General features: G+C 42.0%; 2 protein-coding genes across 2 annotated transcripts; one reads left to right on the top strand and one right to left on the bottom strand.

Annotated features, from left to right (window-relative positions):
• The first annotated feature begins 7,831 nt into the window (after window positions 1–7,831).
• LOC133893299 (uncharacterized) lies at window positions 7,832–9,156 on the top strand. Its single transcript, XM_062334295.1, has one exon. The coding sequence runs from the start codon at window positions 7,979–7,981 to the stop codon at window positions 8,909–8,911; it is 933 nt and encodes a 310-aa protein (XP_062190279.1). The 5' UTR covers window positions 7,832–7,978; the 3' UTR covers window positions 8,912–9,156.
• A 9,011-nt stretch (window positions 9,157–18,167) lies between these two features.
• Window positions 18,168–23,659, bottom strand: LOC133892991 (CDPK-related kinase 5-like). The gene is made up of 11 exons (XM_062333972.1): window positions 22,863–23,659; window positions 22,102–22,232; window positions 21,310–21,351; window positions 21,109–21,217; window positions 20,661–20,739; window positions 20,238–20,534; window positions 20,049–20,161; window positions 19,440–19,547; window positions 19,293–19,355; window positions 19,041–19,208; window positions 18,168–18,945 (listed from the first exon to the last, which is right to left on the bottom strand). Exons 1-11 carry the CDS (start codon window positions 23,418–23,420, stop codon window positions 18,805–18,807), a joined length of 1,809 nt encoding a protein of 602 aa, XP_062189956.1. The 5' UTR covers window positions 23,421–23,659; the 3' UTR covers window positions 18,168–18,804.
• Window positions 23,660–24,648: the final 989 nt, after the last annotated feature.

Raw genomic sequence — 24,648 nt, 5'->3', positions numbered from 1 at the left:
TTCCTATATTTCTCGAACAAGCCAACACTAGATTAAGTGAGGAGAGTTTTCAGGGTGCCACCGGATTGGGTCGAGTGGTAGATTTATAGAGAGGCTGGGGGCAGCGGCGGCTTGGCGGATCCAGCGGCTTGGCGGTGAGTGCAAAAATGAGAGGTTAGTGAGGGAAAGGCGGCGGCGAGAGAGCGTGTAACGGTATCGCGAGAAGGAAGACATCGTTGAACCTCGTCGGGAGAAGTTGCTGCAGTGCGAGGTTGAATATGAAAGAAAGCTAGATGGACCGTCAATTTTGCATCAGACGGCTGAGAGTCGTCCACGAAACAAACGCTATTTTCAGGCCCATGAAGAATACCATTAGCCATAAATCTACGGTGGACACATGCATGTATCAACACCAGTATAAAAGGAGAGGCTTCAACCTGCACTCCTGCAAGAACAGGGGGACTCGAGTCTTGAACACGCAAGCGAGAGCCAGGCAGCCAGCTATGGCGATCAGGGTGAAAGAATCAGAGGTGCGAAAGCGTGAAATGCTTCGATGGCGATATTTCATGTTATTTTTTGTGTGAAAAAATTCCTCACATGACTTGTATATATATGTAACGGATCAATCACCTAAAGGAAAAAAATCAATCTCCAATAATTTTCTTGATACACGTTCTCTTATAAAGTGATAGTCCACCTCAATATGTTTTGTCCTGACATGAAATACTGGATTAACAGAAAGATATTTAGCACCAATATTGTCATACCAAAGTTTAGTTGCCTTCGAACTTTGTATCTGAATTTCCTACAATAAGATTTGAATTCACATGATTTCAGTAGTAGTATTAGCAATCGCCTTATACTCCACTTTTGTATTGTACCTGGACATTGTAGGTTGTTTGCGTGCACTCCATGAGACAAGATTAGAACCCAAGAGCATAGCAAAACCTCCAGTAGACTTTCTGACATCTAAAGATCCTACCCAATCTGCATAAGAAAATCCACTTACAAGCAAAGAATTGGATCTACCAATCTTTAGTCCAACTTTAGTAAATTGTTTCAAATATCTTTAAATTCTTTTCATAGCAGTCCAGTGTGTTTCAGTAGAAGCATGAAGAAATTAACATACCTTATTCACAAGAAAAGCGATATCAAATATAGTAAGTCAAATTTGTAATGCACCAACTATACTTTTGTATTGTGTGACATCATTAGGACCCAACGGCACTCCTTCAAAAACTGACAATTTCTCGCTAACTGACCAGAGAGTATTAACTGACTTACATATTCTAACATACCAGCTCTCTTTAGTAAATCAGATGCACATTTCTCTTGTCTCAATATAATACCATCACGTACCTTGTTGACTTCTATACCAAGGAAATAGTGTAGTTCTCCCAAATACTTCAGTGCAAATTCTTGTTCCAGCTTGCGCAATAGTCTTACTGTCGCAGTTTGAGTTGAACTCATAGTAATTATATCATCCATATAAATCAACACATAGTTACATCACTGTTGCTGAAATAAAATAATAAAGTGTATACCTTGTCATACAATTAATCGTTGGCTTACAACTTTCCACATCAAAATCATTCGTATTACAAACCCTACCACTACTACATTCGAGATACATTGCTTCTAGTCGTACTAAATTGACAACACCATATAAACTACAACAACAATAGTACATTACACATAGCATACGACACTTGAATACCTTACGTGGAATACACTATCGGTAACAAACTCAATGGTCTGCACTAGTTGAACCATACTTCATATGTGATGCAACAATAACTCCTTCCTGGACTTTTGCAGAATGAAATAACCACACTAAGCAACAACTTTCACAGAAAATCTCTGTGAAACATCAATGTCATAATATTTATAGCTTTCACAGGGAATTCTATGCTCAGCTCACATCTATGCCCATACACTCAGTCCATACACCAACCTTTAGCCATCGTAAATAACCCCACCATTAACCATGGATAGACCACTCCTTTCTCAGCCCTCTCAACTGCAATCTTCCTCAACACCACCAAGCCCATCCAAGAAATATTGGAAGATTTTCATCCATAAGGGGTCGAACCGTTGATGTGCTTCTATGGCGATTCTTGTATGCTTCACGAGTCCCAGAACATCTCCTACATCTATGGCAGACGCTTCTTCATGCGTGCCAACTACCAGTACGACCCACTTCGATATGGACCGTATGAGTACCTACCGGTATAGCGACATAGATCACTCATGTGAAATTTTTTGTACGATTTTATGCACTATCTTACTAATCTTACCTTTTATTTCATTTCTCTAGTCTCCTCTATCTATTTGTGACTTCATGAGATGACTGTACATGGAGCAAATTGAGGACCAGAAGCGGTAGGTCGACATGAGCATGCGGTAAAGGAAGCAAACTTATGAACGTTGGAAGTACGAGCAACAGTAGAAGGAACTACGACCCAAGCATCAGAAGGAGGAGCACATGAGGAATGCAACGAAGGAGCACGCCGCGGCTGAGGCACGCGAAGCAAAAAAGGAAAGAAAGCAGGAGAGGGCCCATCGCGCTAAGACGGATGGCTCTGATGCCTTGCGAAAGGGCAATATCTTAGATGCACTCAATAGAGAGCATATATTGTAACATGACCTATTTTTATTGCCTATGATATTTTAGATTTAGCAGCGACACACTATTAGATTAGTCTTTACATGTACCATACATGCAAATATTTGTTGTCATCATTTTTTATGATTAAAGTCTATTCGCGCAGCAACAATAAATCATATATCCCATGTAATGGTTATCAGTATATGTAATATTCATGCAAAGTTATATGATAATTTTGTTTCACAACTACTATTGTTCGATAAATTATATAATTGTATCCCCCAACGTTAGTTTAAATTTTTTTAACTTACATACTCTTACATCAACTAAATAAAGAAATATTGACAAAATTACATCGAACCAAAATTAAGAATAGAATGAACAACTTCATGATACCGTTTGAATAACTAGAATTTTTCGCCAAATAAATGTGCAATATTTTTCAAATTGCCGTATACAAAAATTATATTGGAAAAAACAATTATTCATATGTATATTCTGTTATATATTAATAAAGATGTCACCTATTCACTGAGCGAGACGAATGTCTCGCCTATTTAGCAGGCGAGACAAAGTTCTCACCTACTGAACGAACGAAATATTCCCCTCTTTGGTTATTAAATGCACCGAGCGCCGGGTCCATAAGTTCTCGCCTTATCTTTTGAACGTACTCTGGTAGCCTACCTATACCATTTTTTAAAACAGGTATGTATTCTTAAAAATATTAAAAAATATATGTAATATAGTTTCTGAATGAAAAGCGATCCCCGGATATGTAATCGCTTCCTCGTGTTGTTCCGGAGTACATCTCTGGGGCAGATGTGGCCATGTGGGCTTAGACTCCTCCCCATTGGCCGGGCTCTCTTCAGCATTCCGGTTCTGAAAAACTAGAAGTTGGCCCATTAAAAGCCTGAAAGCTATGGCAATATGTCCGGCCAAATGAAGGGAGACAAGTAGATTCTTTCATTATCTTATAATCATATCTACACAATCTAAGTTTCGTACCTTCAGGAAACAAAGTTATACAACAACCAGCGTATAGCTCAGGGGAATGTGATCGTCATGCCAAAGGCCCATGCCACGTTTGCATAGAGAAGGACGAGGCATTCACCAATCGTATGCAACTAGGTAACCCACAAGACAACTGCACAGGAAGAGTTTCGATTCCTACATATCCTGGCCACATCACATCAAACAAAAGAGGGAGCATTCGTTTTTTTTTCTTTCTAGTTTGAGGAAGTGACAATTGCTCATTTGCCATTATATCCTACATACATAGATTAAGGCGGGTCGTTTGTCATCCTCAACAGTAATTATCACTTTTTTAAAGTGGCAGCTGAGCAATTATCTATAAAAGAGATAAGACCTTATACTAACCCTTCGGATTGGTGTTAAAATGTTGGCCACTAATTCAAAGGGATTCCATTGGATGATCCCTACTTGTTCCCCTATCCATCCCAGCCTCTTTCTTCATGCCCTCACTAGACCGTGGGCTTTCATCATTCGTTGGGTCCTGGGAGGCCGGCGGTCACTCGGAGCTGGGCCGCCACTGAAGGGGCATGGATCCAGTAGCCAGGCCGCAATCCTGCTGCCGGTGTGGGCCTCAGCTGGTGAATTTGCCCCACGCCTGTTTTTTCGGCGAGGCGTCGCGGGACTGCGGCGGGTTGGGTCCGTCCGACGGCGCCGCGCCGCGCGGCGACGGAAGGCTGTTTGTCTCGGAAGGGGGCCTTGTGCCGGTGGTATGGGAGGGAAAATTCCAATAGCTCTTGCACATGCACGAGGTATGAATGTTAATTTGGATTGAGATTCGTATTAAATATATATATTAAACAATTATGAGATAAGTGAAAGAATTAACCAATAGATAAATATTAATAAGAGATAAACAAACGTACGTCGGTGCTACGCTATCTAGCTACCGTCGGCCCGCGGGTCACAGGGATGAGCATCCGTCCGTACGATTGAAGCAGAAGGCTCTGCCGAATTCAGGATCTCGGTACGAGATCCCTTACTTGACTTGGCGCGCTCGCCGAGCCGTGCGCTTTTGTCACGAAAAGTACATGTGTCGCGTGCTTCTCGTCGCGAAAACGTGCATGAGAGAACTTGTTCCGTGCAGCTTCCCGTGCCGCAGCGCATGCATTGCGATTCTTCGTCGTACCAGATCGCTTGACTGGTCCATGCCGCATGAACGGACGAGCCCCCCCCCCCCCCCCCCGGCGGCAACGAGGACCCGTGCGTATGGTATGGTGGCTGTGCGACGGCACCAAAAGTCAGAGGCGTGGAACGGTCCGAGACAAGCGCCCATCAAATCGCCTCACATCACGTTAGACGGGAGCTAGGGAGAGAGCGAGGTCGGTGTGAACAAGGGCGGGAGCAAACAAGGTGAAGCACCGATGCGGCTAGGTTGCATGGATGGGTGTGTTGCACAGTTGTGCAATTCACTTCAGGTGTGTTAGGTTATCGTGTGTTAGGTTATCTGTATAGATTTTTTTAAAGCTGTAGTATCTATTCTGGACGAGTATAAGTATGCTAAATAGATAGAATAATTTTGAAAAGAAGAGTTTGGTTATCTATATAAACCGATGTAATAATTTTGCATATACGAATGCAATGACCATATAAATATATTTAGTTGTCTGTATAAACGGATATAATAATCCTGCATATGAGACTAACGAGTGAATACATTGTAAAATACTCCTAATACGAACAAACAAATACTCCTATAGTGACAGCTCCTACAGCATCGCAGCTAACGAAGCCTTGTTAAAAAAATTTAAGATAGACGATGAAGAGTAAAAAGAAAAGGGAAAGAGTTGGATAAGCTATCTACCCATCCGCTACTGTATACACCGGCCGTGTCACGTCGTGCGCGTACGCTGAACCGTACAGGCTCGAGTTGCTGTTGGGCCTGGTAGGTGGATCCGTCATCCGTGGATGATGCAGTGCCGCAGCACCAACTGTTTTGGAACCACTTCGCGGTTGCTTGCAAGTTTCGGCCAATTAACGGGGCAGAGTACTGCACAGACGCACCCCTTAATCACTGCGTTTGGTGTGTGATCCTGTCACTAGATGTAGTACTATCTTACGACCTCTCTCCAAAGGTTCAGAAGATACTTCAGGTGTCCCAGTATACTTTTGCTCTCTCTCTCTCTCTCGCTCCAGATTTTGCATGGAAAAATGCTCGTTGAGGCTTGACACTTTGTGTGCCCTGTTAGGTGTACGTAGAAATTACGTGTCTGCACACGGCACGAAAGGTAGATCACCCGTTGCAGAGAAAGAGCTCGACGTAGCTCAGATTTATAGTAGAGATGCAGTGATCTGTCATAACGTTCGGTAACGGGGTTCGGTGGAAATGGATCCTTGAAAACTGTCCTGGAAATACATGTTGTGCTCCTTCCTCGCAACAAGAAAACTAGAGTGAAAATCCTCCTATATCAGTGAAGATGGGGAATCTCTCAAGCAACAGAACACATCATTGAGTTGTATTGATAAATTAAATCTTAGGAAAATAAAGTTATGCTCTTATCAATGTATATATCATAACTTCATCAATAAAAGAATGAAACAACGACATATCCCTGACACATGCCGTCCAAACTCTTGAGACTGATGAAAGAGACCTTTGTGCATGTTCTTCTCCAAACGGCAACATGTAACCCAAAACTCCATCAGGAACTTGTGTGGGCGCCAAAGCGCCAACCATTCAACGCATTCTAGAACGAAAGGCGTTTTCTGAATTTTTTTTTCTACCATGACAACCACCTCCAATCACCATCACGATAAATCCACCCACCCCTGTGGATCGATTTCTTGACATCACTCGGCCAAAAACTAATGTCCACGATCCACGGCTATTAACGTACTTTTCAGCCGATTCCTCGCGCAATCATCCACGTGATGTTCACCATTTGATCTCTCACATCTCGCTAGGTCAGTGGTCTTCGTTGTTTAATCGTCACTACCCTGATCACATAGATAGCGTATATAGAATATATATATATATATTGTGCGAACGAGCAACGGTCTGAGTAGTTAGCTGGGTCAGTAACACAACTACACCAAGATTGTCAATTCTATGTAATCTACCTGTGATCTCGTGAAGTCGCAAGTTTCGTGAACCTGAACTTGAGCCTGCTGTAACCCCGGATCCAAAAAACGCCAATTTTCTTGTACTTGACACGTGATTTCTTACAATACAATGGGGCATAAGTAAGATCTCAAAACAGTGGGTCCAAAGAAAGAAATCCTTCAAACTCCTGAGAGGGGAATGTCTCTAAGGTATACTAGAGAGGAGTGGTTCGGCTGGTCTGTAGAATAGCCGAACGTTGTTTTTGGCAGACGAATTTCGAGGCTCCCATGCGGTCACACATGGAGCGTGAGGGCAACACTTCACGGTGGAGCCGAGACCGACATGGATTCGATCCCCCATTTGTCTTTACCCTGGACCTCCAATGAAGACCGCATAGATATGGTCGCACTGTTAAAAAAAATTATAGCTAAATTGCTGAGACGAACCTCTGGTCACGCACCACCAACCAGGGGCGGATCTTCATGGCTGGCCCCCTACCCTCTCGTGCTAGATAGGAAGGAGAAAGAGGGAGAGAAAGAAGCAGAGTAAAGCTGAGAGAGGAAGAAGGAGATGAGCCAATTCATTCTGTATCTGACACTGCCACCAACGTATACATAGGTTCCAAACCCGTTTTGAACATGTGAATTTCTCCTGGTTTATGCAGAAACAAAATTGTATATCTTGTTAAATTCCCGTGAAATTCTAGTGTTCCAAACAGGTGGTGACTGTCTATGTTTTACTGTTCCGTTTCTTCATGGTAGTATAGCATTTAAGTCTTTTAATCACCGTTCTACGTCTTCAACACAAGTCATCTTATGATGCATTTATCTACCGTCTCCTATAGCCCTGATCTGCAAGCGGCTGCATGCATGACAACAAAGAGTGTGTACTTGACAAACTAATCTCATAACGAATTGTTCATATCAAATATACTAAACTACACAAGTTGTGTATACCATCACATGGTTGATGTCTTGGAGACGGCTTTCAACGTCTCTCTCTCTCCTCCCTACGAGCTTCCTCCTACCTTCCCCTCTCTCTATCTCTCGTACAAAACCTCACTCCATAATAGTAAATGCAACTTTACAAGGTCGTACTGTATTATCTTTCTCATCCATCTATTAATTCTCTAATATATTTTAGAATTTTCTTTATCTAACCCTCTAATACGAATTTCAATATAAATATACGTAGATTGAGGATAAGTAGACACAGGTTGTGAAACTTTTCCTTCACACTAACAAAATCCCATGGCCTTTTAAAGGAGAAGCGAAGACACAAGGGGGGAGAGAGGGAGAGCGAAAGTAGCAGGTGAAGAGATGGAGGTGGTGGTGCCTGTCATGGCGCCAAGTGCACCGTGCAGCCCAAGAACCGCGGCTATCGCCGGCGGCGACCACCTCCCGGGCTTCTGCTACTTCTTCTCCAGCGCCCCGACGAGCCCGTCCAGGGAGAGATACGCTGGGGACGCCTCGCCAGGCGGCGGAGGCGGCGACGAGGCGACGTTTGACTTCACGCTGGGATTCAGCGGGCAGCTGCAGGAGGCCACGCCGATCCTCGCCGCGGCCGACGAGCTCTTCGAGGGCGGCAGGATCCGGCCGCTGAACACGCCGCACCCGAGCATTCTGCTGGTCGACGACACATCCGCCTCCTACTCTTGCCCTCGGTCCCCGAGGAGAGCCGGGGCGCGCGGTGGGGATCAAGCGGAGGCGTCGGAGAGAGGCAGGTCAAGCCGGCCCGCCCCTGTGTCGACGGCTCTGTCGAGGAGCAGGAGAGCCACACGGTCTCTCTCCCCGTTCAGAGGCGGCGGCGAGGACGACGAGTTACCTTCCTCCCCTCCGTCTCCAAGAACCTCTATGATGCGAGGCTGCGGGAGCGGGAGCAAGAAGTGGAGGCTCAAGGACTTCTTCCTCTTCCGGAGCGCGTCGGAGGGCCGCGCCACCGGCGGTGGGAGCAAGGACCCGCTCTTCAAGTACACCATGCTGTCCTCCTCCTCGTCGTTCGCGCACTCTCAGAAGCTGAAGAGCGGCGACGGCAGCGCGTCCATGCGGAAGGGGAGAGGATCGACGGCGTCGGCCAGCGACATTCCGTACACGGTGAACCGGGCGGCCGCTGAGGACATGCGGCGACGGACAACGACGCCGCTGCCGTTCCACCGGAACAGCCTGTTCGGGTACCTGCGGTCCAACCCGGCGATCCACAGCATCAGCAGGAAGTTGGGCAGCCACTCCTCCAACCGCGGCAGGCCGACATGACCCATACGCAACAACACATGCATGCACGGCGCCGCCTCGAAATCATGATGGCGCTGCAGAGATGGCCGGAGAACGGGAGAAGTGTCACCGTTTTTACATGTCCTTTTTTCCTTCTTAATTTCGCAGCGCATTCTTTCGTTTCATGTGAACCCAAGGTTTTCATACTACTATACTAGTGTAGATATGTACGTACATGAGACTCGCATGGATTTTGAGAAGAAAAAAATCAGTATATTGTTCTCCAATCCATAAGGTAAATCAGTCTCTTGCTCCCCGAATTTTTGTCAGATTAATGCTCTTCAGACAATTGATTTACATGGGCCGATCGATACCGTAAGCACATTGGATTCGCGACACGTGTCCAGATTAGCTAACCAAACCCTGCATCGAGTTCATGTTTTAAATTCGGGAGATGGAGCTCATCAACATGGGAATACTGTTCGGAGATTCCTCTGGATGTGTATTTCAGATGCTGCAAGATCGGTTTTGTGGCAAATTGCTCATGTCCTGAGCTGTTCCTGGTGTACTATAATGCTACTCTAGTGCTGCAAACTGTCACAACTATGCCATTAGGTTACTGCAGGATGGAATAATTTGTGCTTAGATAAGCTGGGCGATCTGACATTCCCAGGATTAAAAATCCTTGGATGATAGTCACCGGCGTGATCAGAGTGCAAATGTTTAGTAATATAATGCTTCTTTTATATGATGAAAGCAACTGCATCACCCATTTGCCTCCTCTTGGATTCGCATCTGAATTTTCTCTTGCATGTTTTGAAAGTTTTTTTTTTAATCTTGTAGTGACCACTTCAATACCTCTGGAAATAATCAAATGAGCCAGTACCCAGTAGGAGCGTCAGTTAAATTACAAGGTCACGTCATGAGTTGTGATCTTTCATCTTGATTCTTGACATGCACAGAGCTAACAGGCATGAGAAAGGCAAACAAGGAATTGAGGTGTAGAACCCTAGATTGCCAGCTGTGAATGTTCTCCAAGTCGCGTTTCTCTTAAAAAAAGATTCCAAAGTCAATATCTACCAACAGCTCCTGCACCAACTTTTTGACACCAATTTTCTGCGTGTTATACTGTTATCCATCAGCAACTTGTGCTAGGAACAGTCAAGAACAGCGGTTCCCTCCGAGGCTCCAACCATACGCCACACAAACTACGCAGCGGCGAAGCTACCGTCAGACAGGGAGGGTGCAGGTCTTTTTACTGTTTATTAAAGCTATAATAATTTATTGTTTAGAGCTAATTTTATTAGTATTTTTGGATGTGAGGAGATATGTGTGCATCTACACTTCATAACCTAGCTCCGCCACTAACACTACGTGTCTTCAAATGGGTAGCATGTTTGCATACAATTGAAATTACCTCCCCGGCATATACATGTCTTCCACTCGGAACTTTGTTTTCAATACAATAAATTGCACCACGAGTCCCTAAATTTGTACCTCGGTTTTGCTTAGGCCCCTAGCTTGTTGGTTTTGCTTAGGTCCCTAGCTTGATGATCTTAAACTTTTTTGAAAAAATTCAATACAACACGTAGACATATGTACTCACACAACGGTTACTGAAAATCAGAGATACAGAGTTTGGAGATTGACGAAGTCACTATAAACATCTCGCTGTTGATATTGTCTACCACTAAAAAAAAATTCGCTTTTGTACGACATACAATAAGTAAACCAAGGATTTAATCCCTTATAAGTAAGAGTACAACCACCTTCATTAACCACCTAAGTCAATGTTTGGTTCTCTTGTTGATCTTAAATTTGCATAAGTCTCTCAAACTATACACTCCATGACTCGCTTTGCTCTTATTGTATAACAAGGTTATTCAATAACAATTTGGGCACCATCGTTTATACTACCACATATAAGTGAAAATGGCAAGTGACACCTAGCTCGCCGTCTAAAAAGAACCAAGCAACTAAGACTAAGATTGGCAAGACATTTGCAATACTCAACTTTTCTTCATTTCAAAACTCTCCCCAACTTCATCTGGATCATTGATTTCCAATCCACCAGCTCACACCCTCTCTCTTTCGAACTAAACATCAGAAGATACAATCATACAAAACACATTACACTACTACAAAATGAGTCATCCATGCCCCCTTTCACTGTCGGTTCACAAAACTCAAATTGCCGATTAATCAACGAGCCATTAAAAACCAGTAATGATACCAACTATCACTACCAAAGACAAAGAAGAAGATCACCATGTCGCTGCTCTCCTCGGCCATTCATCCTCCATCCTCCTAGTTAGGACCAATGTGTCATACGGTGCAAAACTGCTCTCTCATGAACTCTTCAACATATTGATCGCTGCTGGTTCAAGACATAAAATCGATAATAATACTTACTATCACTGACGCTTATTTATTACCGGTTCAAAAACCAGTAGCAAAAGTAATTTTTGAACCGGTAGTGATGAGTAGGCATAAAAATGGCCAGGATAAATCCTGTCCTGTTCAAATCCGTTTTTTACATTTTTTTTGATTTTTTGGATTTTTGGACTTACGCGGAAATGAGATTAAAAGGTGTTGTTGTTTTCGCAACTGTATTGTCGATATCCCATTTTAAATCAGGATTTTTCCACTTTTTTAATTGAGATTAAACTTCACAAATCATAATGTAGCCTATAGGCTACTCGGTCAGCCAGGCCAAACATCACCTATATCCTAAACTTCACCCAGACCCCAGTAGCCCAGTCTCAATCAGCTACCGTCCTATCGATGTTGTTCAAGCTCCTACGTTTGTGCCGCCTCTAATCATAGTCTTTGTGTGACTGTATGTTATGTCGATTACTTGAGTTATGATATGATGACTGTTTTTTGGTTAAGACTTATGTTATTATGTGATCTATTTGTGTCAGGTATGAATTATTTTTATTGATATAAATTAATCATGTGTCGTGTTGATACTTGAAGTTATGGTTCTATGAATTGTTTTTTCTAATTTTAATTATCGGTTCCTGATTAATACCGACGTATTTCCGTCGGATTTACTTGTTTTTGATATTCCGATATTCAGGAGCTTGTACCCATTTACAGCTTTTCCGGTTTTTATTCCGTTTATCCCAAACTTCAATTAACAGTGTCCCTGCCTGAATTTCAAAGCTCTGAAACCTAGAAGAGACCCACAAAAGCAAACAAAAAATCAAACTTAGCCCAGTTCATCTATCATGCGTCGGGAGTACTGTGGTCGGGTCCAATCTGGTCGGGCAGGCAAACAGTTGAATATAGACTAGGCTCTCACAGTTTGACAAGGTTTGTTGGCGCCAACCTTTCCACCCTTGGGCTACAGCATGATATGCTCGCACATGCACATGACATGCTTTGCCCTCTTCTCGTCGTTCCAAGGCAACAGCTTATTCCCTGTTCCAAGCTTTACAGCACCTGTTATTGTACCATCGATTCTTCCTGCTCGGTGTCGTACAGGGCAGGAAAAGGAAAGCGTAGAGCCAGGACAGATTGCCTATATGCTAGTGTAGGAATTGGGGTCCTTCATGTGAACGAACTTGATTTTAAATCTCAGTTGTGGAGGTACGATTGTTGCACATGATGGAAACAAACCCTAGGAAACATAGCAGCAGATGAGGAGCTGGGCGCCTCCTGATTTCCATTGGTTGCTAGAACTCACATCCTATTTTCGAAGAAACCATGGGAGCAATTCTGCTGCGTACTTTCATCCGTCACTGAGTGAGCAAATAATACCAAATTGGGGATGACAAATCCCACAGAAATACTCTATTTGTAGGATTGAACAACGGACGGTTTCTACTCTTTTAAAATAAAAGGATATCTTTTTTTTCTATCATGTTCAACTACACGAAGAAAATACAAATAGGTGTTTGGTATAGATAAAGGGCTCGATATAATAGACTGTATGCACGTATATGTATGATATGCTGATGTTTTTAACACGTATCTAGGAGTTGATATAAGAAATACAACTTCGTTATGTATTGCGTACGTATAGTTTATCTCGGTCATCCACTCATGTCATCCATCCGTTGATTCTTTTATATATTTTCTATTTTTTTCATCTAATTTTTGACATGAATCTTAACATAAATATCAATAACTAAGATAGACGTTGTGTGTACGCAGCATATAATAGAATTTTCCGTTCCGGCTGGGCATTAGAGGGTGGGTTGTTGCCCGTGTGAAACCAGCAGCACAATTCAGCGAACAGGTTGGTCCGAGTCGAAAACATTGACCCCGCTCAGCAAACCGACAGAGGCGTGCCGCTCGTGTACGTGCGGCTACAACGAATCAGTCAGTAGTCAGCAGGTACACCTCAGTACCTCACCGACGACTCCTCTACAGCCCCGGGCCTCGGGTCCCCAGCCAAGGCCACGAAGCTCGCACGCAGCCTGGAAATCGATGCGCAACGCACGACAAGCCTAATGCTTCACATAAAAACACACGCTCGAATGATGGCTCGGATTTGACGTTATACCTCACCTACTGTGATTCTGCGAGTGAACCGGGCCCGATTAGACGCTGACTTGGAATTTATGTCCCGGTAAACAGTTGCTGCCTTGGTTTTGTGTTTTTTAATACGTAACCGGTAGATGGAGATGGCATCTTACTGTTTCATTAAAAAGAATAGTTGCTGCCTCAGCTCACACAAAGTTTGAGGGTGCTCTTGATATCTCGATTACGAGAATTTTAATCCTTCTAAAACAGACGAATAGTGCAGTGCGATATAACTGAATTCCAAATAGATCTCTCGTTCAAACAGTCGCTTGTTAGAAGATTCTGGGATTGTTCATTGGTCTATGCCCTTCCAAATATAAGGTCTGCGAGACGGCAGACAGCATCAAATGAATTTCTCTTTTTCCAGTCTCACCGTCAAATGAATTGAGATTTGAGAGATGCAAATGGAAAACTGACAGGAAACCTGATACAGTTCCAGGTTGATAGCTACGGTGACCAACTAAACGCCGGCTATTTTCTTTGTTTCTTTGGCAGGTGCACATGCGCGGCACATGGAAACGTTAGTGCCTAACCATCAAGGGGGGCGTTTGGATGGGGATCTCCTTACAAAACTTTGGGGTTTAGCTCAATCCAAATTTCCCTTGCCGTAAGATTTCCGAACTGTAAGGCCCTGTTTGAACTTTGGAACACAAGGATTTCGTAGGAAACAATTCAGTTACGGAGGAAACAAAGAAAGACATATATCCTAACCAGGGCCTAAGATAATGTGATTATTCAGTTTAGTCAACGAACTGAAAATGATAGATTTGCAGAACTGAAAGAATTTGCAATGTTTGATTTGGCCCGACTGATGTATTCCCCCCCAAATAAGATAGGGTACTACAGGCAACAAATTGGGATAATTTCGGATTTTATTCAGATTGTCAGCTCATGTGTCAGAAACCATCGGTGTAGACACTTTCTGTACTTATCACACGTCGATATAATGGTAAGATAAAGCCGAATACCTTTTGTAGGTGTGATCTTTTGGCTTATTGGCCTATGGTGGTATGGGCATAATAGACTTGTAGAGGTAACGTCGTAAATGTGATGTGGGTATAATAAATTTGTAGAGGTATCTAGTTTGCTCAATAAATAGTTCCAGCTACCTCCACACATTTAGGCGTAACTAGGGTGCTCCGGAAGTAGTCCTAGTGGACCTCCGCACCTATAAGTACATGTTCAAACGGTCAGAGCTTAATTAGAAAAGGTTAACACGGGTACCCTTTGTGTGCACTTTAGCGGATGACAAAAGCCGAATGGTTCTCGTATCGTGCGGGTAAAGATGTACCCTCTGCAGGGTGTAAAAATAATTCGAATTGCCATGCTCTCGGTTATGAGTATTCTTCTGTCCATTTACATCAATCGTAGAGTTTCGTTATTAGGGTGTTATGATGGAATATTGGGATATAGCTGGTGATGTTGATGAAGAGTTGATATGGTACAAGTTACAGCTTTGTTATGTTGATGATCTCGGGATATAAGGGTGATTTGGTTAGGTGTAGATGCTTACGTTTGAGTCCAAATCGCTTTTGTATATATGAAGTTACTTAACCTTTTATGACCGAATCCTTGCTAATTAACCATATGCATTCTCGTTGTAGTCGGGCTATTTATAAGTGCCTATTATAGATTAAGTCTTACGACTATCTTCGTACTCACATGTTTTGTTTGCTTTTCAGGTGAGGAAGATTTAGTTTTTGGCTACTTTACGACCGCCGATGTTGGTGATGGGCAGGAATAATGCCATTCTACTATGTGTTGTTATTTTGGGGTGGTGTCTTAGGGTAAATGGCGCTACCCATCTTTTATCGTTACGTAACTTATTCCGTTGCGTAGCTACTATAGCAAATATTTGTGTTATGTATTTTGATGTAAAGTTAAATCTACTTAAAGACTTGTAACTCAATTTAATTACTCGTCCTTTATCATATCTTGTGATGATGTGTTTGTTGTAAAGTTGTGTATTCCGATCATAGAAGTAAATACACATCGGGACTACCGGGGTGGTATTCCGGTTAATCATTATGAGCGTGACTATGAAAAATGATCATTCTAATGATTAACTAGAATACTATCTGAATGGTTCACCACAAAGGGCAAGGATGTGATCTTGTTAGTTGTGGATAGATTCACAAAATATGCACATTTCTTACCCATGTCTCACCCATATTGAGTCCAACAAGTGGTGCAAACCTTCATGGATAACATCTTTAAGTTACATGGTATGCCTCTTGCTATTGTGACTGATAGAGATAGGGTCTTTACCAGCAAATTGTTTTAAGAAATCTTCAAGTCACTCAAAGTTTTATTGAGGTTTAGCACTGCATATCACCCTCAAAGTGATGAGCAAACAGAGAGGGTCAAACAATGTTTGGAATCTTATCTTAGGAGCATGATTTTTTAAGAGCCAAATGAGTGGGTTTCATGGTTGACTATGGTTGAATGGTGATACAATACAAGTTATCCTACCTCATTCAAAATTACACCCTTTCAAGCTCTATATGAGTATCATCCTCCCCAAATCAGTGAACTATCTATTCCTTGCAACATTTCAGCTAAAGCCAGAATTTCAGTCGAGGAAAAAGAGAGATTGTTACAGCAAGTTAAGCAAAACTTAACCCAAGCTCAAGAAAGGATGAAATACTTTGTTGACAAGAGGAGGACTGAGAGTACTCTAGAGATTGGTAACATGGATTATCTTAAAATGCAGCCATATAGGCAGAATGCATTTGGACTCAGAGGATCTCTGAAGTTGAGGGCTAAATACTATTGACCTTTCACAGTGGTTGAGAGAATTGGCCAAGTTTCTTACAAATTATAGCTTCCTGAGCAAGCTAGAATACACCCTGTATTTCATATGAGCCAACTCAAGAAGCATTTGGGCAGTCAAGCTGTTCCTTTGCCGTGAGTACCCTTGGTGACTGTAGCAGGAAAGATTAAGACTGAACCTACATCAGTTTTGGACAGAAGGATTATTCCCCAGGTTGGAGAAGTAGTGGCACAATGATTGATACAATGGGAAGGACTAACACCAGCTGAAGCTAGTTGGGAAGACGCTTAATTCATCAAGGCCACGTTTCCACATTTCAATCCTTGAGGACCAGGACTGTGTGAGGGGGGAATTGTCAAAGCTTAAAAATTCATAAGTTTAGACATGTCTGAAGAAAGGTTCAGAAGAGAACACAGTGATGAAGCATCCCTATTTAACTTGTTATTTTTACTGTTTTTTGTTTAACTATCGAACAGATGTAATAGCTTATCTCTAGACCCGAGATTTATAACTGGAGTGGTTGGAATGGGGGAAAAACAAGAATCAATCCTAAGATATTCTCTATTTTAGTTAGTTCTAGTCCAGTTCCTGCGTATGGCTCTTGCGTTTTCCCCTTTCCTCAAAATTTCCATCCGATTGTTCTGAATTTCTCTCTGTCGGATCCTGAGTTATTGGAGTCCTGACATGGTGCTCGAATGGAGTCGCTCCGATTGCCTTCCGCTTCCGCCTTCCCTTTTCGCTTCGCCTCGGAATGGTACTTGATTGTCATGCTGCAATAATGTTTGCCTCTCTGTCGCGAGTAGGTGGCTTCCTCTCCTTCCAACTAGGGTTCACAAATTTGATAAACCCCGAAAATCATCCGGGATCGGTAACCGCAGCAACTATACAATAATTCAGTGGAATTCAATAGAAATTGGTCAAAATTTGTCAAAAATTTGAATTTGAGTTTGATCGATAACCGTTCGGTTTTTAAATGCGGTGCGGACCGAATTGGCCGGTAACCGCAATAACCGAGCGGTTAACGTCGTATTTTCGAACCCTGCTTCCACTGTTAACCATTCCTTACTCTGCTTTCAAATTACAAAATTCAACAAACATGAAAGGTGCACTCCATTTGAGGGGCGATGCTAATTCGCGCGCGCAAGTTGTAAACTTGCCCCCCCTTTCTGATAGCCTCCTCCTTTTCTTTTTTGAAATTTTTTTTTCCTCCACGTCTTTCAATTTTCAGAAATTTTTCTTAAAAAACTTTTCTGTCAAAACTTTTGAAAAATAGTTAACGTGAAAAAGTTTTGAAAAAAAGTTAGCGAGAAATTTTTGTATCGAGACACTAGTTAGCTTTGTGGACCGTCTCGCTTGGATGCACGACTTGGGCTATTAGCGTGCGCCCACGAAACATGATTTCCACCATGTGGGTTGCCACGTTCGACACAAAATCGATGGTTCAGATGAGAGGACCAATAGCTCGTATCAATGCAGGCAAGGATACCCTTTTTTATTTTTGCGACTACAAAGTATGTGTGCACGCCACTACGCAAACACCACCCTCACACACCGGTAAATACACATCTATCATATACCTAAAAATAAAACTACTAAAAATGTAAATACGAGCACAGGATATGAAATCTAGTGGGTAGAGTCATAACTTCATATCAACACCACCACGCTAAGAGTGGTTCCAGGGAAGGATGTCCTTGCTCTTGTTACTAGTGTTTAATAATTTTTTGAAGTCACTAAAGTCTTTAATGGCTAAAATTTATTGCTCCTTCCAATTACAAACAAGTCTCAAATTTGCGATCAACATGGTATAATATAAGGGTGAAACATACTAAAATTAGGTTGTTATGAGAGTATTTTTTATAAAGAAATTCTGATACTTTTCATATGGCCGATCTAGGCATTGATTAAAAAAAAACTGTTTTATGGTTCAAAAAAATGTTTTCCAAAGCTTGAATAGTTTTATTGCAACCACTTAGTTTTTACTTGAGAGTATTACGAAAGATCAAAAAATTAGTTAAATAATTTTTCATACTACATCTTAGTCAAAATCAATACAATTTGATTGCACACATTCCAGTTTATTATAAGGGTAGAAACTATTGGAGCTTGCCGATTGCCATGATAATATCTTCTGAAGTTTGAAAAAGTCACACAATTTCATCTCACAAATATATATTCGGAAGGAGCAATTGATGACCATAAAAATCACGCATTTCATCTCAATCGGTGCAATGGCACTCTTGGCAGTGACAGTGACATGTCGATGCTCCAAACGCCATCCCAGTGACTGACCGGCTGACTGCAGCTAACATCAGTTCCAGGAACCAAAGTATTACAAAGTTGTTCCCAAAATCACAACAGAACATGATGACTATTCTACGACATATTGTAGACATGGGTGAGATTTTCCTTTTTCCTATCAACTAAATGATCAGTAGGCAGGCAACAACAAACATATCTCTATACTCAAATTAGTGACAGATCTGGTGGTGCTAGAACAAAGTTACCCTCAATATGCAAGCTCCAATCGACGGTTCTTGAACCCTGTTAATTTGTCTGTGAACCAAGTCGGCAGGGGCTAGGGCAGTGTAAACTTGTGCTGTCGTTACTCGTTAGAGACTATCAACAGCTATCTCATCTTTGACAGGGACCTGCTGGACATGCCATGCAATAACTTGACAAATCCAAGAAAGCTCAATTTCCCATCCGTATGCCTGATCCAATCTTGCAGAACCACATGCAACGGCACGGAAGGGCTGAGGCCCAATTCCTGAGAGAGCAAGTAACATATCAGGAAATATGGGAATACACACCAAATAGAGCAACTAGAAAGAACACAGGGGGCAAGAATGGAAGATTACATACAGAAGCTAGTTCATCAATTACAATAGCTCGGTTGCCATCCTTCTCAAAATGTTCATAAGCGGATCGTGCATGTTGCTCCCATCTATCCAATGCTTCAAGCTGGTGCACACTAACTGCTGCTGCACAGAACTCTTGAAAGTCCATTCTTCTGTACTGAAGGGCGCTCAACTGAAAAGAAGATCCAGTTATACAGTGAGTGGTACAAGTTGTGTATGAATGAAAATGCTGTCATAGGTTAAAAAACAAATGTACCGAAACAAGAATCTCCTGAACTCGTGATTCCTTCATCGCATCAGTAGCTTCTCTTGTTAAGGCCTAAACAACGTGGAACAACAGGAGTCACCAGATTTACTTAAAATAAATAGGACAGACTATATCAGAGCTCTATGATGAACTAACCATTCTGATATTATCAAGAGTGATGCATCCATTCCTGTCTGGTTCCAATAAAGAAAATTGTGCCTTGAGATAGAAAAGCTCATCGACAGTTAAAGTCTTTGATAGAGCCTGTATCAGATCAAGAAAGATCGCACATTAATCACTGCAGAATGCAGACATTACAGAAAGAAACATTCATGGTATAACAAGCAAAGCTTGTAAGAACCACATAGGATTTGAAATGGAAGTATTGGCAACAGAAGTTTCTGTTTAGAGAATCCAAGGCAATAGAGTTGTTCAAACATTTTCTTTTCTTTTCTTGGAATTAACAAAATCAAGGAACATATCTACCCGTAGATTTTCCCACCAACCTTAACCACACACACGTGTATGCAAGCAGAGAATTCTGATAAAGATTACCATAAAAATGTAGTATGCATTGATCTTAATCAAGGTTTAATTGGAGATTCATTAACCACTATTAAAGATACCAGTTTAAAGCACAACCCTTAAAAGCCTTTCAATAGAACAAATTTATGTCGGATAAAGCAATTGCAAACCAAAGAAGCAATATCATATATCCATGAAAAACAAAAGGATAAAATCAGAACAAAGTTTATAAGTACTGACCCTCAGAGCAGCTTTCCGTAAAGACGAGGAACGAATATAAGCTTTGATGAGTCGGAATATAATGATGTCCAATGGCAGCTTAATGTCATTATAATTTCTGATCCATGGGTGACCTGAAAAACAAAACATAAAGAATACTCACAACAATGTAATATTCAATATAACCTGTCTGGATGGAATGAAACTCACTTAAAGCCTGTGCTGCAGTCATCCTTCTACGCGGATCCTTGCACAGCAAGCGCTTAACAAAATCCATGGCTTCTAGAGTCAGAGATGGCCATGGTGCCTCACTGTAGCTGGGGTCAGCTTTGAGAACAGAACGGAATATGCCAGATTCAGTGCGTGCCCAAAATGGACGACTGCCACAAAGGAGGATATATGCAATTACGCCTACACTCCAGACATCAGCTTCTGTGCTATAACATCTATGCAGAACTTCTGGAGCAACATAATATGCACTTCCAACAATGTCATTTAGCCTCTCATCTACATAAAATATTAGAACATCATATTTAAGTTTTTTTGCCTGTGAATACTAAATTCCTTTGTGGCCAAGGCAATTAGAGATCAATAAAATTATCAAACACACAGATAGGCCAAAAAGAAATATACCTGGTTTTACAAAATCTGATAAGCCAAAATCAATAGCCTTAAGCTGGGAATTATCATCTTTTGAAGTAAAAAGAAAATTCTGAAAAAGGAATATATTTTAGAAGCCATGATAAAGTCAGCAATGAAACATGTTGATAATAGTTGGAATATTTTCACAGAGAAAGGAAAATCATAAAAGTAGTGTAATAGCAAAAACATGTAAGGAATGTTTTGAACAAATAGTAGTCCAATGGAACAATGTAATGTTCAAGATTAATGGATGTAGTGCATAATGGTAGTACAAACAAACAGGTAGCTGTTGCCAATTACAGTGGGGATCAGAGAGTAAGACATGGTTAGTTATCAGCGCCATGCAAAACTGAAAGGTTCTAAATCATGGATAATTGGTATTTTCTAAACCTCCAATAAATCATGAAAAGTTGCTACAACTGTAGCAGAAATACATCACCTCTGGTTTGAGATCCCGATGAACCACTCCTTGAATGTGGCAAAAAGCAACAACTTTCAATATTTGCACCAGGACAGCTTTTGCATCATCCTCAGAGTACTTCCCACCTCTTAAGAATGCAAAACAACAGTTGTGTTGAAGCACACATTTTGCCGTGAGCTATAGTGTTATTTCCCAAATTTAAGTTTGCTTTTAAAATACCTGGAAAGTATTCTATCGAGTAGCTCTCCACCCTCGCACAACCTATGCAACAGGACTTTGGATTAATTAACATCAACTATTAACATAAAAAGAACATGGCATGGATGACATGTTAAATACAGAAAAGGGAGTACAAGGATCAGTGGATCACTACAAGCAGGGTACAAAAGGTAAATATAAATGCGAAAACAAATGTTTAATACAAGAAATCATTCAAAGGCCTGTAGGCTGTACTAATGAAATTTGGCTGGATATCAACAGTTATGGAAGCTTTTACCCTCACTAGAATATCCTTGATCAAGGTTGGGCGGGAAAACAGAAATATATCTATATGACTGCCTCCCGCAAAGGACATGTAAGTTCATTTTAATTGCATAATAAGTGACAACTAATACCGGATTATACAACTATACACTATCCATACTGCCTTGGTCCAGCATATGGATGATACTCAGAAACAGAATGATCATTATAAAGGGAAGGCAATCAGCTATTTTGACAAATTGACAGAATCATTTTTTAGATCTGACATAGGTTATTGTGTATGCTTTCGAAAGACTATTCTTGCCACCCCAACAATAAACAAATGAAAAAAAGGTACTGCACAAAGCTACACAAACTAAATTAGCAAAGAGGAACTAGTTGTATTTTCATGATTTGATTTTTGTTTCATGTAGTTGTGGGTGCCGATGATGAGTAGTAACAACACACTACATATATTATAGAAATCCTCATAGCATACAAAACTTTAAGTAAAGGCACATTGTGACTTTCCAGGTAGTGGAAGCTTACTCCATTACTATATACACATTTTCGTTGTCCTCGTAGGCATCATAAAATTGGACTAAGTTCTTGTTTCCTGTCAAAGCTTTCAAAATTTTCACCTCCCTTCGCACATCCTCTATAGCAATGGATGTTGTCATCTGACAAAAGATATCAGCAAGCCGCAGGTGATGTTAGAAAACTGTACATATCAGGAACGAAGTTCACGTCGAGCTATGATTGAGACTATTTTTGGTTCCAGAATACAAAATAGCACAACTACAGGGAGCTTAAACTAGTTGGAACCTCCTTGACTCGGGAAAAAATTATATAATGCCAATTAATTCAGTACATCAAATATAAATCTCACAAATAATAAACGACACCAATCTTATTTCGAATCTCATTATTCAAGTACGCATACTTGCAGCAGAAGACCTTGTATGCATACCCAGCAAGGCAGAATGCACAGAACAGAAAATCTTAATCATCCTCAAGGGCACGCGATTAGTTAGTCATTCACTCATTTGTTTGAAATGCACAATGCAGCACAGTGCCGTGTCACCACAAGTTTCTAGGAATATTTTGTTCAAAAGTTGTATAGTATCATGTCATGAGAACACCATATTAGTCGACATCAATTAACAAATCTAAACCACCACTAAAATTTCCACAGGTTCATTTTCCAGAAAACTAGCATGCAGATGGGTACCCGGCGGTTTCTTCAAAATTCACCGAGAACACACCAAAATAATGACCCAAATTCATGCATTGCGAAAACTGCACATCACCTTTGCCTTGGGGATGACCTTGACAGCCACGGCCTCCCCCTTGTGCGACCCCTTCCTGACCCTCGCAGCGCAGGTGTACCCGAAATGCCCCCTCCCCACCTCGTCCCCCATCTCGTACTTGGCCGCGAAACCCTTGTTGAACCCGAACCCCTTGTCGAGCCCCCTGCCGCCGCCGCCGCCGCCGCCCTCCCCTTCCCCGCCCTCCTCGGGTATGGCCGGGCGCGGGGGGCCGTGCCGCCGCGCGAGGGCTGCCCTGATGTGCTTGGCCGGCGACGGCGGCGGGAAGGGCAACCGCAGCAGGCGCCTCGCCGGGGTGGTGGGCACGGAGCCCGGGGGCGCGGGGGACTTGCGCGGGGACGCGGCGCCGAAGAGGTGGTGCGCGGGGCTCGGGCTCGGGGTGGAGAACGGGAAGAAGGGGGAGGACGCCCAACGCTTCTTTGCCGGAGTGGCCGGTGCGGGTGCGGTGGCGGCCGAGCCCGGGGGCGGAGTCGCCGGCGCGGCGTGCGGCGGCGAGTGGTCGGGGTCGTGGGTGAGCGGCTTCGCGTGGCACCCTCCCATGTTCTGCCGGCGCGCGAGCGGGCGGGGAAGCTGATGCGGATCTGGGCGGGGTGTGGGGGGAGCTAGCTAGGAGGAGGTGGTGGCCATGGCGGAGAGAGAGAGAGAGAGAGAGAGAGAGAGAGAGAGAGAGAGAGGCGAGCTTTGGAGTGGAGAGTGGGGACTGGGGACTGGGGGGAGCGAGCCGAATTGAACGGGGAGGGTGGGAGAGGAGTAAAGGCTGCAAGGTGGCGACGCGGGCTTGGAGTGACTAGTGGGGCTGGCTGGTGGTCGTTAATAAGTGGCTTCTTTTTACTTTTTCCCTTTTCTTTTGGCTTTTGATGCTTGTGATTAGTACTTCCTCTCATAGGTAAGAATCACTTTAGACAACAACACTGTTTTTAAAATATAATTTTGATTATTTCCTCCATTAAAAAATAATATGCGTATTTTTTTTTAAGTTTGATCTTCGAAATTGAATTTTAACAAATATGTTCTCATAAAATATATTATTTAATAGTTACAAAACATGTATAGTGTTAAATCATTTTGAATTATGAATCTAGTTATATAATTTTTATACACCAGATATTTTTATAATTTAATTAAATATTAGTTAACGTACATACAAATTAATTTTTTTTAAAAAAATACGCTTATTATTTTTGAAAGAAGGGAATACTATTTTTTATTATAATATATTAATAAAATATAGTAAAAATACATTATTATTAAAATACTTTTCGAAACAAATCTATCTATATTATTTTAAGTATACAATCCCAATACATAAAAAGTAATTTGTACCTAAATTGATTGTACGCAACTCAAAACCACATTTATTTTGGATTCAAGAGAGCACTTTTTTTTATCAGTGATTAAGTTGTGAACGGGGGAGAGAGATATTGTTAATCTTGCTTGGAACATGCCGGTTTTTATCCGATGGAAATCAAATTGTTTTCTAAAAAGTCTTGCGTTCCAACCAGCCCCTCGGGGTTTTTTGTTGTTCTTTTTTGGTACCTATGTGGATTTGATTCTATAATTCCTTTTTTTCCGTTTTGAATGTGTTTCGACTGTTGTTCCTCCTTAGCTGATGCGAGGAGTTATGATTAGTCCTTGTCATTGCTGTTTTTCCTGACCTGATGCGAGTCACGATTAGTCCTTGCCATTACTGCTGGTTTGGCCTTTTTTGCGGATGTGCGCATGTGATTTTTGGAAAAGAGGGATATACATGTGACAACGTTCTTTTCCG

This window comes from Phragmites australis, chromosome 15 (genome assembly GCF_958298935.1).
Source record: "Phragmites australis chromosome 15, lpPhrAust1.1, whole genome shotgun sequence".
Classification (NCBI taxonomy): domain Eukaryota; kingdom Viridiplantae; phylum Streptophyta; class Magnoliopsida; order Poales; family Poaceae; genus Phragmites; species Phragmites australis.
The sequence above is the reverse complement of the archived record's forward strand: the minus strand, read 5'-3'. Positions and strand labels throughout refer to the sequence as shown.